At 47.4% G+C, this 14,503-nt stretch overlaps 1 protein-coding gene across 1 annotated transcript in view; it reads left to right on the top strand.

The window, feature by feature from the left end:
- The window catches only part of NUP210 (nucleoporin 210), a 657,387-nt gene that overhangs the window by 291,118 nt on the left and 351,766 nt on the right, over nt 1-14,503 (top strand). Inside the window, exon 17 of the mRNA XM_063426963.1 lies at nt 11,560-11,752. Within this exon, the coding sequence (XP_063283033.1) occupies nt 11,560-11,752 (193 nt within the window). The remainder of the gene's footprint in view (nt 1-11,559; nt 11,753-14,503) is intronic.

Here is a 14,503-nt window from a genome sequence, read left to right as displayed (position 1 = left end):
GGCTCCAGGTTCCAATAGGTGAACCTCTTCCTTCTGTAGAGCGAAGCAGGATCAGGAACAAGAGCTCTTACAAGAGCTCAACAGCTAAGGGAGTATGAAGAGCATAGCAATCCCTGTAGTGATTATAGCTGTCCCCTACAAACATGAGTCGAGGCTACAAGTTAGAGGGTCAGAAGAGGTCTGAGGTCTGGAACACCCAGCCTGGCTTTTATTGAGGTTACATGCAAATAGGACACTCCCAGGGGGAGGCATAAAATCACCAATCACACATCTGGTGCAGCCCACACATTTCCTCCCCTCAGATAAACAGTTAAACCAATTATTACATACAGTAAAAATACAGTTTTTACACACACACTGTAACTTTAAAACCATACATCCAATAAAAGTTGCATATTCCGACTCAGCATACATCAAACATAAACACTTCCAAAAATCAGCCAAATCCCTCCAGTGGATCAAAAGTTAGCTGGAAGTCCTTTATGACCGACCGCAAGCACAATTTCCTGCCCAAAACAGTTCCATAGATTTGGGCTGTGCGGTCGGTCAATTTCATGCGAAAAAACGACTAAGTCCCATTTCGAACGGGACTTAGTCTCTGGAGCTGCAAGTTCCGTATGGGAGAAGGTAAGGGTCAGCGGTGTTCGGCAGAATGTGTAGCCGATTTTAGTTCCACAGAATCTTTAGCATACACCGCTGACCGCATTCGAGGAAACCAAGATGGCCGCCGCCACGTGCAATTAACCGGCAGTAACCTCACAGCCTGGGAGGTAAATTGCCTGCACACTTTAGCTTCTGGGTGGTCCGCCTGTGTGGTACTCGGTTCAGTAAGCCCTATTTACTGAACCAAGTGGGGGAAAGCCAGGAACAAGTTATTTTAAAGGTCTGGGGACATAGTCTTAAAGGGGCATTGTTCAGCAAAGTCACACTATGTCCCCAGACGGTTCTTAAAGGGCCATACACACCAATAAAAGTAATACATTTTCAGGGGCACAATCTTCCAGGGGCCATAGTCATGAGGCAGGAGGCTGGCAAATAGGCTTCTCCACAATCCAGGGAAGCAGGGCAATTTTTCATTTAAAGGGCCAGTTACAAATAGCCATTTGTAACATATCTCCCCTTTTGGAGGGAGACTAACCAGGCACCTGACCTTCTGTCGGTCAGTGCCTAAGTTAGTCTCGCAGCCCACCCACAAATAAACATTAACAGCAAAGTAGCCCCCCCACAATAAATAGTACTGGCCTGTAGGTCCCAGGTTGTAGGGTAACAATGCAGTACCCGCTGCCTTCCTGGCGCAGCTGGGCAAATAGCTGGTGGTACTTGGGGGGCAGGGGCCAGCGGCACTCTGCCCTGGTGCCAGCGCTTCTGCTGGAGTGGGGGTTTTGCAGGCCAGTCCTGTAGCAAGGGGGTCTGTAGGGCAGAGGCCAGCGGCGCTCTGTCCTGATGCCAGCTCTTCCGCTGGGATAGCTGGCAGAATGTCAATCTCTGCGCAAGGGTCAAAGGGAGGGCAGAGGCCAACTGCACTCTGCCCAGCTGCCAGCTCTTCTGCTGGGGAAATTAGGGCATAGTCCTGCCCGGGGGCAAAGGGAACGTGGGGGTCAGTGGGGGTTAACATCTCCACTGTTAACCCTGGGCCCCAGTTAGGAGTTAGCTGAGGAGGGGGGAATTGGCTTACCTCCTCCTCCTGATACTCCTGCGGCCGTTGGGAAGGGAGGTCGATGCTCTCCGCTTCTTGTGGAACATGCTGCGGCTGGGGAGAGAGACCGGTTGTCTCCTCTCCCTGGAAGGCACACTCCGGCTGGGGAGGGAGGTCGATGCTCTCCCCTCCCTGTAGCTGGGTCTGTGGCTGGGGATCTGGGCCGCCTGCCCAGCATCCCTGTAGGGCCGGTAGAGAGACTGCAGTCCCATCTCCACCTGCCTGCTGGGGGTCCTCCCAGGACCAGTCTATGAGGCCTGCTGCCTCGGGTATCTCTGGTTGGGGTTGGGGAAGGAGACCGGTTGTCTCTTCCCTCTGCACGGTATACTGCCGCTGGGGAGGGAGGTCGCTGCTCTCCTCTCCCTGTAACTCAGGCTGCCGCTGGGGAGGGAGGTCGTTGCTCTCCGCTCCCTGTAACTCACCCTGGGGTTGGGAATCTGGGCCGCCTGCCCAGCATCCCTGTAGGGCCGGTAGAGAGACTGCGGTCCCATCTCCACCTGCCTGTTGGGGGTCCTCCCAGGACCAGTCTGTGAGGCCTGCTGCCTCGGGTATCTCTGGTTGGGGTTGGGGAAGGAGACCGGTTGGCTCTTCCCTCTGCACGGTGCACTGCTGCTGGGGAGGGAGGTCGCTGCTCTCCTCTCCCTGTAACTCAGGCTGCCGCTGGGGAGGGAGGTCGTTGCTCTCCGCTCCCTGTAACTCACCCTGGGGTTGGGGATCTGGGCCGCCTGCCCAGCATCCCTGTAGGGCCGGTAGAGAGACCTCGGTCCCATCTCCACCTGCCTGCTGGGGGTCTTTCCAGTACCACTCCATGCAGTCCTCTACTTTGGGTTTCTCTGGTTTGTGTTGGAGGAGGATATCGGCTACCTCATCTCCTTGACCACGACTCACCATTAACAGGATGAAATCGTACTCAAGATCACGTGACCTCTGGTTCTCTTGAAGCAGTTGCTGCACAGCTGCATCAACAATCTCCTTCCGGGGATTCGGGCCATATTTGGCTATTCTTCTCAGTACCTCAGTAACAAAATCTACGCCTTCATATCGATAGAACATGACTGCTGGTGGGGACGCTGTGCGGGTACTGGCGTTGCCCTCACTAACTCTCATACGATACCAGTGCTGTTGGGGTGCTGCTCCTTACGCTAGGACGCCATCCCACCGCTGCCACCAAATGTTACGGTTGCCTCCAGGCTGGCTGGAAGTTGGACCGTAGGAAAGGATGCTCCTAGCGCTCACCAAAGGACCATCAGCACCGCAGCCACCATAAGCACTGCAAACTCCACGAACCACCGCTGCTGGGCTGGTATCTCGCCGTCTGCTCTGCGTCCTGGACCTACGACCAGGCTCCAGGTTCCAATAGGTGAACCTCTTCCTTCTGTAGAGCGAAGCAGGATCAGGAACAAGAGCTCTTACAAGAGCTCAACAGCTAAGGGAGTATGAAGAGCATAGCAATCCCTGTAGTGATTATAGCTGTCCCCTACAAACATGAGTCGAGGCTACAAGTTAGAGGGTCAGAAGAGGTCTGAGGTCTGGAACACCCAGCCTGGCTTTTATTGAGGTTACATGCAAATAGGACACTCCCAGGGGGAGGCATAAAATCACCAATCACACATCTGGTGCAGCCCACACATTTCCTCCCCTCAGATAAACAGTTAAACCAATTATTACATACAGTAAAAATACAGTTTTTACACACACACTGTAACTTTAAAACCATACATCCAATAAAAGTTGCATATTCCGACTCAGCATACATCAAACATAAACACTTCCAAAAATCAGCCAAATCCCTCCAGTGGATCAAAAGTTAGCTGGAAGTCCTTTATGACCGACCGCAAGCACAATTTCCTGCCCAAAACAGTTCCATAGATTTGGGCTGTGCGGTCGGTCAATTTCATGCGAAAAAACGACTAAGTCCCATTTCGAACGGGACTTAGTCTCTGGAGCTGCAAGTTCCGTATGGGAGAAGGTAAGGGTCAGCGGTGTTCGGCAGAATGTGTAGCCGATTTTAGTTCCACAGAATCTTTAGCATACACCGCTGACCGCATTCGAGGAAACCAAGATGGCCGCCGCCACGTGCAATTAACCGGCAGTAACCTCACAGCCTGGGAGGTAAATTGCCTGCACACTTTAGCTTCTGGGTGGTCCGCCTGTGTGGTACTCGGTTCAGTAAGCCCTATTTACTGAACCAAGTGGGGGAAAGCCAGGAACAAGTTATTTTAAAGGTCTGGGGACATAGTCTTAAAGGGGCATTGTTCAGCAAAGTCACACTATGTCCCCAGACGGTTCTTAAAGGGCCATACACACCAATAAAAGTAATACATTTTCAGGGGCACAATCTTCCAGGGGCCATAGTCATGAGGCAGGAGGCTGGCAAATAGGCTTCTCCACAATCCAGGGAAGCAGGGCAATTTTTCATTTAAAGGGCCAGTTACAAATAGCCATTTGTAACATATCTCCCCTTTTGGAGGGAGACTAACCAGGCACCTGACCTTCTGTCGGTCAGTGCCTAAGTTAGTCTCGCAGCCCACCCACAGGGGTAGTGACCCAGGTTCAGATAGGAGACCGACTTAGCCCCACTGAAAGGGAGCAGCTCAATACCCTCCTCCAGTCCAAGCACCAGTCCAAGCACCTCACGTTCTCTCAGAAACCAGGGTACACCACCTTAACTACCCACCAGGTCGATACCCCCGGACAAACACTGCCAACCCCCGTATCGCATCCCCGAGGCAGTTAGAACCGGAATGAAGAAGGAGATAGATGAGATGCTCCAACTCAGGGTGATTGAGCCCTCCGATAGTCCCTGGGCCTCCCCGGTTGTCCTGGTACCCAAGAAAGATGGGACAACCCGGTTCTGTGTAGACTATCGGAGACTCAATGAAAAAACAGTGACAGACGCATACCCTATGCCCAGGGTAGACGAGCTACTTGATCGCATAGCCAGGGGAAATTACCTGACCACTATCGACCTCTGTAAGGGTTACTGGCAGATTCCCCTGGCCCCGGAGGCTATCCCCAAGTCGGCATTCGTCACCCCATTCGGCCTATACCAGTTTAAGGTAATGCCGTTTGGGATGAAGAACGCCCCAGCTACATTCCAGTGCTTGGTGGATAGACTCCTGGATGGCTTCCAGAGTTTTGCCTGTGCATACCTGGACGACATAGCGATTCACAGTGAGTCCTGGGAGGATCACTTGGCTCATGTAGGAATGGTTCTGGATCAGATCCGGGCGGCTGGCCTGACTCTGAAACCAGAAAAATGTCACTTTGGGATGGCCGAGGTACAGTACCTGGGTCATCGGGTGGGGTGCGGAAAACAGCGACCAGAGCCGGCCAAGATAGAAGCTGTTGCCAACTGGCCCACCCCCATCACTAAAACCCAGGTTTTGGCCTTTCTGGGCACGGCAGGGTACTACAGACGATTTGTACCCGACTACAGCACACTTGCCAAACCCCTGACTGACTTGACCAAGAAAAACTTACCTCGACAGGTCCTGTGGTCTCCCCACTGTGAAACGGCTTTCCAGGCCCTCAAAAATGCTTTGGTTAATGCTCCTGTCTTGGCGGCCCCAGCCCTTAATAAACGTTTTATCGTCCACACAGACGCTTCCATGTTCGGGCTGGGAGCCGTCCTTAGCCAAGTAGGTGAAGATGGAGGGGAGCATCCAGTGGCCTACATCAGCCGGAAGCTCCTGCCCCGTGAAGTCAGTTATGCAGCGATCGAAAAGGAGTGTTTGGCCTTGGTATGGGCATTAAAGAAATTGACTCCCTATTTATATGGACAAGAGTTCACTCTGGTCACCGACCATAACCCGTTGGTATGGCTAAACCGGGTCTCTGGAGATAACGGCATTTTATTACGTTGGAGCTTATCATTGCAACCCTTCAATTTCACCATTTCCTACCGACCCGGGAAACAGAATGGCAATGCGGACGGGTTGTCCAGACAAACGGACCTCAGCCCAGCATAACCAACGGTCTGGACAGCCTTAGTCTGCCCCGAAAAGGGGTCAGACGGTGTCTGCCAGAGTGTTCCACAAAAAGGGAGCACTGTTACAAAAACTGTTACAAAAACCTTATTGCACTGTGTGCCTTTAAATGCTATTTTCGCCTTTCTGACTTATTTGCAGTCGTTGGTATGGTTCAGCACGAATCCTTTGTGTAAACGTATAGGTGGCCGCCATTTCGGGACTTTGCACGTGTTCGCGGCCATCTTACGTACGAACAGCGGTGTTTGCCAGCAATCGTCTGGAACTAAAAACGGAGACGCACACAGGCGAACACCGCTGAGACCTCCAGGATAGCATAACTTCGTGCTGGACCTACCGAACGGTCCACCGTTCGGTAGGACGATTACTCTTCGCATGGGGAGTACAGCGACCCCCAGGATAACTATGGATGGCAATGGGTTCGTGGAGTTTTACCGTACGAACGGAGACCGACCGCAAGGCCTAAACGTGTGGAACTATTTTCGGCCAGAAAGTCTGTGCGGTCGGTCAAAACTTTGAAAACCCCTAACTCCCGAACCGTTCATCCGAACGGGTTGGTTTTCGGATATGTTGCTCCCCTGAACAAGATCTGTACAGCGGTGTAGGATTTAAAGGGGTACCCCCTGGTTTTGGGGTACATCCAGAACTTGGTTAAAAATATGTACTGTATAATTGGGTTAACTGTTTATCTGAGGGGAGGAGATGTGTGGGAGGTACCCAATATGTGATTGGTGATTTTATGCCTCCCCCTGGGAGTATCCTGTTTGCATGTAACCACAATAAAAAGCAGGCTGGTCAGCCCAGTCCTCAGTTCTTACTTGACCCTCAAATCGCTGCTTTGACTCGTTTTGTGGGTAGAAAGGTATCCTAGCTATGCTATAGCTAGTGGGATGATTCTACACTTACAGGACTCGTATGGAATACTATGGAAATCGGCTCTTCAGCAACTAGGAGTCCAGACGACTAAACGGTCCAGCTCTCAGCTAGCCTAAGGGTAACCGTAACAGAGGTCATCAGCAAAGGCCAATGTTTTGTACTCTCTTTGATTCACTTGCATTCCTTGTTTGGCTGAGTTACTCCTAATACCGTTGAGGAAGGGTTCCATTATAAGGATGAACAGGAGGCACCCCTGTCTTGTGCCATTTCTGATGTAAACCGGGTTTGAGAGTTGTCCGTTAATCTGCAGTCTGGCGGTGGGGGCGGAGTAGATGGATTCCATCCACCTGATCCAGTTTGGGCCAAAACCTATTTTGCGGAGTGTGGCTATTAACAGGGTCTAGTCTACCCTGTCAAACGCCTTTTCCGCGTCAATTGATAACATGAGGCTGTCATTTGGCAAGTGTTGTGCAATGTAGAGGAGGTTTAAGAATTTGGTGGTGTTGTGCTTCGCTTCTCTATTGGGGACAAAACCCGCCTGGTCATCGTGTATTAGGGACTGGAGTAGTTTGTGAAGATCTTTAGGTCTAAGTTTATAAGGGATATCAGTTTGTAGCTTCCACAGTTGGTTGGGTCTTTGCCCGGTTTCAGTATGAGGGTTATGTGAGCTTCCAGTGATGGGGAGGGGAGAGCCTGGAACTGTGTAAGGGAGTTGAAGGCCTGTACAAACGGTTCTGTCAGGTGTTCCTTGAATGTTTTGTAATATTTGGCCGTAAAGCTGTCCGGCCCTGGACTTTTACCTAGTGGAAGGTGACGTATGGCGGCACACACTTCGTCATGTGTGACAGGGGCATCTAGGGACGGGAGGATGTGTGTCAGGATTGTATTTTGGATTTGTGAGGAAATATATTGTTCGATGTCTGCGTTGGAGGGTGGCGTGGTTCTAAGATTGTATAGGTCGGTATAGAATGTGTGGAAAGCTTGGAGGATTTCTGGGAGTTTAAGTGTCATGGAGCCGTTAGAGGCCTTGATTTTGGCTATGAATGTTGATTGTCTCAGTTGTCGTAGGGATTGCGCCAGTAGGTGGCCGCATTTGCCCCCATGGGCAAAGTAGTTGTGTTTGGTGAGAAGGAGAGTGCGTTTGACCTTAGAGTTTAGTAGGTCGCATAAGGCTGACCTTTTAGCTGTTAGGGCAGTGTATACATTCAGTTGAGTGTCCTGTTTATGTTGTTGTTCAAGGGTTCTTATGTCGTTTGTGAGAGATTTAATTTTGGCTTCTCTTAATTTCTTGAGTCGGGATGCAAGTCCTATCAGTTCTCCCCTAATAACGCATTTATGAGCTTCCCACGTAGTCGGCAGGGTTATGGTGGGGGATTTGTTGAGGTGGAAGTATTGTTGCAGTGCGTTATTGATATGGGTTAGTAGAGCTGGGACATTTAGGAGGAGGTCGTTGAGTTTCCATTGGAAGGATTTCTGAGGTAGTGTGGGTATATGTATGGCCATAGCCAGGGGTGCGTGGTCTGACCAAGTAATCTGGCCGTAGCTACTAGATTGTACCAGGTGGAGGAATCTGTGTGGGACAAAGAACATGATCTAGAGTAGAAGGAAAAGTCTTTAGCTGTCGGATGTGCCGTGCGCTAGCAGTCATAGAGTTGTGCACAATCTAGTATCGCCGTCATTTGTTTTCCATCTGATATTGGGTTGTGTGGGATGTCGTGTCCATCCGGGAGTCTGTAGATAGGTTGAAGTCGCCCCCCATGATTAGGATACACCCCACAAATAATTCTATGTGTTTGAGTTGTTTCTTGAGGGTGGCGCTTTGACGTCGGTTTGGGAGGTATGTATTGACTAGGGTCACCGTGGCTTGGCCGATTTGGCCCTTTACCAATGAGAGTCTCCCTGTATCGTCAGTGTTGTGCGCTATGTATGTGAATGGTACGTGTGCCGATAGGAGTATTGCCACTCCACGCGATTTCGCTGTCTCGTAGTTGCTGAAGTAACCCGTTGGGAACTTTCGGTTTCGGAGTGCAGGGGCCATATCTTTTTTAAAATAGTTTCCTGAAGGAAAGCTACATCTGCCCTCAGGCGGTGAAGTTCAAGGAGTTGTGTACGCCAGATTGACAGACTTTCTCGAATCCAACTCTCTGCTTGACCCCCTTCAGTCTGGATTCCGCGCTGGTCACTCTGTCGAAACTGCTGTGACCAAAGTATCCAACGACTTAATTGCTGCTAAATCTCACGGCCAATACTCTATCCTAATCCTCCTTGATCTTTCTGCCGCATTTGACACTGTTGATCATCAACAGCTTCTTCACATTCTTCCTAACTTTGGTCTACGGGACACTGCTCTCTCCTGGTGCTGCTCCTACCTCTCCCAGCGCTCTTTCAGTGTTTCTTTCTCTGGTTCTGCCTCTTCTCACCAACCCCTCTCTGTCCGCGTCCCCCAAGGATCTGTCCTCGGCCCCCTATTGTTCTCTATCTATACTGCCTCCCTTGGTAAACTCATCAGCTCCTTTGGTTTCCAATATCATTTATATGCAGATGACACGCAAATCTACCTGTCCTCCCCTGATCTCTCTCCGCCCACCTTGACTCGCGTTTCTGACTGCTTCTCTGCTATTTCCAACTGGATGGCTGCTTACTTCCTTAACCCCTTAAGGACACATGACATGTCTGACACGTCATAATTCCCTTTTATTCCAGAAGTTTGGTCCTTAAGGGGTTAAACTCTACCTGTCCAAAACAGAACTTCTAGTTTTTCCTCCCTCAAGTGCTGCTACTCCTGTTGTCTCCATCCAAGTCAACGGCGCTACTATCACCTCTACCTCGCAGGCTCGCTGCCTAGGGGTTCTTTTCGATTCTGACCTCTCTTTTACTCCCCATGTCCAATCGATAGTCAAATCCTGTCGCTTCCAACTCAAGAACATAGCGCGCATCCGCCCATATCTAACGCCGGACGCGGCTCAGATATTGGTTCATGCTGTTGTTCTCTCTCGCCTCGACTACTGCAATCCCCTTCTGACCGGTCTTACATGTTCCCAGCTTGCACCGCTGCAATCTGTAATGAACGCGGCTGCGAGGCTTATTTTCATGTCCGGTCGCACCTCCCACGCCTCCACGCTCTGTCAGTCCCTGCATTGGCTTCCAGTTAGATATAGGGCCCAATTCAAAATTCTGGCACTTGCTTACAAATCCCTACATCGCTACATACCTGCTGCTCCAACATACCTATCCTCCCTCATACACAAGTATGTCCCGTCGAGACCCCTGCGCTCATCCCAAGACCTACGCCTATCCTCTGCCCGGATCCCCACCTCTGACGCTCGCCTTCAAGACTCTCTAGGGCTGCACCTATTCTGTGGAACTCCCTTCCCTCCTCAATCAGACTTTCACCCAGCCTCCACTCCTTCAAAAAATCTTTGAAAACTCACTTCTTCGTTAAAGCGTATCAATTAAACTGTCAGCAGGCTTCTCATCCCCCACCCCATGACTCCTTTCCTGCCACTGTCAAAAATGACCTACCAAGCACTCAATAAACCCTTCTCTAACAAACTATTTAATTCCCCTACTTTAACCCGTTTGTGTCACTATACCCCACTCCCTCTAGCATGTAAGCTCATTGAGCAGGGCCCTCAACCCCCTCTGTTCCTGTACGTCCAGTGGTCTGATCTCAATTATGTGTCTGTTAGTCCACCCATTGTACAGCGCTATGGAATTTGTTGGCGCTATATAAATAATAAAATAATAAATAATAATAAGTTTCCGTTTCTCGGGAGTGTTAAGGCCCCTAACATTTAAGGTGACAATACGTATGTGTGTCATCTTAGGGTCAATTGATGGTGCAATGTTCGTGTCGGCCATCGTTGCTGCGAGCTCGGTGGAGGGGGGGGGGAGGATATTGGTAAACTTGGGGGGGTTCAGGGGTAGTAAATCCCTACCTTTTTTGAATGTCAACTTTTTATTCAAAGTACTGATGTCTGGTACTTCAGGCCTACTGGGCCAGGGACAAAAGACAACTACAACACCATTGTTGCCCTTAAAGATAATTTAGCAAAACATTGGAAATCTTCTGCGAAACAACTATTCTCGGACTCTCAACAAATCACTCACAACTATAAAGAGATGTCCCACTGGATTTTAGGCTCCTTTCACAAATTTCAAGTGCCAGCCTTGCCTTCAACCTCTAAGGTCACACTCTCCCGTGTGTTACCCTAAACCTCCTCCCCTTCCTTACCACACCAAATCCTGTTTAAGCTTATGTTCCCTGACCAACTGGGCAGTTGATTTTGAATGTACTGTGTGTATATGTGCTTGTATGTAATTGTTTCATCACTGCAGCAGCTTTTAATAATCTTGTTTGTACTTATGTACAGCTGAAAATTCTCAATACATGTGATATGAAGAGAACAAAAAAATAATGATTTTTGGAAACACTGTCACTATTGAATATAATGTATTGATGATTAGTGGCTATGCTTATGGGTTTATTATGAACAACCCACAACTATGTACCCTAACTATGCATTGAGATTACTTTTTGCAGAAGGAAAATCATAATTCAAAGCACAAGTGAATGAAATGATTAACATGAACAGTGAAATATATATTTGTTTCAGTTTTCACACATAATCAAAATATATACTTAAATTGTGGGCTCTCAACATCCAGAGGGTTTTCCATGGTTCTCCGACTAAGTTATAGATTCCGTGGGGATGACTTAAATAATTAAGCTGATATTCATACATATAGTTTTTCCTAGTGGCATTGTGAACTACAAACATAGTGTAGTCCATGTACTGCCAAAATGCATATCCCTGGAGAGAATTCAGTCTGAAATTTGATGTTTCATGCAGCTACACTGGAGCAATCATTTAAGGGTAATTATTTAAAAAATAAAATAAATAAAAAATACCATTTTAGTTGCTTGTAGAGTATAACATTCTAAATGCTGCATGGAGAGTATCCGTACCAGATACTAACTATACTTTCTCATTTCAGATACCAATTTCCAGTTATCAGAATCAGTTATTGCAGCTGATGGCTTATGATCACCAAGAGCAAAAATTTGACAATTTTAGCTCCCTGAATATTCAGTGGCACTCATCAAATAACTCATTGGCCAGTTTTAATTTAGGAGAACCAATGGATCTGGTTCAGGAAGAAGATGGAATTGGTCAACGCAAACTGAAAGGTACTGAATTACTGTAATTTGTAAATATAAAAAGTTTTTTTTTTTATTTATTTTTTATGACAGAACGAGCAAGCAGGCAACCCATTCATTACAAACACAAGCACTGACATCTCCAGTGACATTTAAATTGAATCTTGCCTGGGGTACAGAAGGTGGATAGCATTTCTTTCTTTTTTTTTTTTTTTAATTTATGTTTTTTTGTTTTTTTTTCTGTGTAACAGCTCCATAGTAGTGTAGGCTCACTTTTTAGTTTAGTTTTTTTTATTCACTTTAGAGCCATTTTTTGAGATGGAGACAGGGGCATGCCACAGCCCATTTTATGTATTAAAAAAAAGAAAGGATATAAGTGGAGCTCTGATATACCTAAACAGATGAATCTGCTGGTAGTAATATTTTACAATAACCTGCAAGCAATATACAATACAATCGTAGTGCAGATGGTACTTATAACAAAAAAGTATGTGAAGGTATATAATTTACCAACTCACAAGTGTAGAGCCAAACAGTCACCTGGCTCTAGTGTACAGCGCTTTGAGATCTTTCAAGGGAGATCCACCGCCCTCCTTAGTCTCCTTCTGGTCTCCTCCACATCCAATGAGGTATAGGAATGGACAGGAAGACTCCAATAGTGAAGGTAAATACATTTATTAAGAAGAACAAAAATAATCCACAAAATAAAAATGATCAATTGATCAGAATAAACTAGTTAAAAGTTCAAAGTCCTTTTACTGGCTTCCTCAGTTGGTGTATGGTCCGTGCAGTGTCCTCTCCCTCTCCTATACTCCCTTGATTGCCAGATTACCGACATCTGCGAACCCGGCAGCAAGTACATGCTGGTGTGAAAGCAGAGTAGGCACCTGCTTTCCCCATATTGCAGGTGCCTACTCTGCTACCACTTACCCGGCCGGGAGGAGGACCAGTGAGGGAGCTCAGCCTTCCTGCTCCTCACTGCTCCTTCGCGCACGCTGACTGAATTGAAGCCGGGCGCCGGAATATGACGTCATATTCCAGCACCGGCATCACTAAATCGCGCTAGGGAGCAGTGAGGAGCAGGAAGGACCCCAGGGAGATGCCCCACATCTGCTCCATAAGTGACGGATCAATACAAAAATGTATGTGTGTGCAAGAGTGTGTTAGTGTCTGTCTGTGTGTGTCTGTCAGTGAGTGTGTGTGTGTCTGTCAGTGTGTCTGTATGTGTGTGTCTGTCAGTATGCATGTCTATCAGTGAGTGTGTATGTGTCTGTCAGTGTGTGTGTGTGTGTCGGTCAGTGTGTGTGTGTGTCAGTGAGTATGTGTGTGTCAGTGTGTCTGTATTTGTCTGTCTGAGTATGTGTGTCTGTCTGTGAGTGTGTGTGTCTTTCTGTCTGTCAGTGATTATGTGTGTGTGTGTGTGTGTGTGTGTCCGTCAGCAATTGTGTGTGTGTGTGTGTGTCAATGAGTGTGTCAGTTTGTCTTTATGTGGGTCTGTCTGTCAGTGAATATGGGTGTATAAATAGGACAGTTACAAAGAACTTATGGGAACAATAGGTTGAAGAGGGCCCTGCTCAATCAAGCTTACATTCTATAGGAGGTGGGGTGTAAAACACATTAGGACAGGAATTTTCAGTAAAAATAAGGTGGGTTGCCCTTTAGGAGAGAGCAAGAGACAGGTATGTGAGGTAGAGGTTACTCTGGGAGGCCATAGCTTTCCTAAAGAGATGGGTTTTAAGGCACTGCTTAAAAGATGCAAGACTAGGGGAGAGTCTGATGGCAGTAGGCAGGCTATTCCATAGGAAGGGAGCCACCCACAAGCGTGAGTTGGCCGTACGGGTGCGGACAACGGACATGAGGTGGTCACGGGCAGAGTGGAGAGACTGAGAAGGGACATACCTATGGATCTGTGAGGAGATATAAGATGAGGCTAGAGTTGTTCAGTGCTTTATAGGTGTGAATTAGTACTTTGAATTGACTCCTATAGCATACAAAAAGCCAATGTAAGGACTGATAGAGGTGTGTGGTGTGAGAGAAACGACTAGAGAGGAAAATCAGTCTGACAGCAGCGTTCATTACAGACTGTAGTTGTGCAGTACGGCTGTTGGGAAGACCAATCAGGAGAGGGTTAGAATAATCAATGCAGGAAATTTTAAGATGCATATGATATAAACTTGCCAATTGTTTCCTCTATTGCTTTCTCTAGAATTGTATTGATATCTGAATGTTGGAATAGACTATCATCCATTCTCAATTGAACATTATTTTTATTTTTTGTCAGTAAATTCAAAACTAATGATCTGACCATGTTGTAGGTGTATTTTTATCATGCACATGTGATCCACCATGTATCATATAGTCCATATTCAGGACTCAGGCCTCCAATCCTCCAGCTCATTTTTTTTGCGCTGCTTTCCTGACAGAGGAGGAAAAAAAGCCGGATGTATCCGTTACTGGATTCATTAATACATTAAATTCTCTGCAAACAATTGTTTTGACTTTTCTATCTAACGCAAGTCTTCATAATATTTTTTCTAATGTTGTGAAAGGATCATGTGGATCATTTAAAAAAAAAAAAAGAAAAAAAAATGTCAATTATTGTCATATTTATCCCATAAATGGATCATTCAGCTTTATTGAAATGTCTACGTGGATCTTCAAGATGTGATTGTATTTGGGCAGGTAAAGTAGATCTAATTAAGATAGATGCCCCACATTCTTTTGATATATAAAATTAGTGCTGCATTAAAGGGAAATTCTGTTTTTTAAAGTATGATAATT

Source organism: Pelobates fuscus, chromosome 7 (genome assembly GCF_036172605.1).
Source record: "Pelobates fuscus isolate aPelFus1 chromosome 7, aPelFus1.pri, whole genome shotgun sequence".
Taxonomy (NCBI): Eukaryota; Metazoa; Chordata; class Amphibia; order Anura; family Pelobatidae; genus Pelobates; species Pelobates fuscus.
The sequence above is the reverse complement of the archived record's forward strand: the minus strand, read 5'-3'. Positions and strand labels throughout refer to the sequence as shown.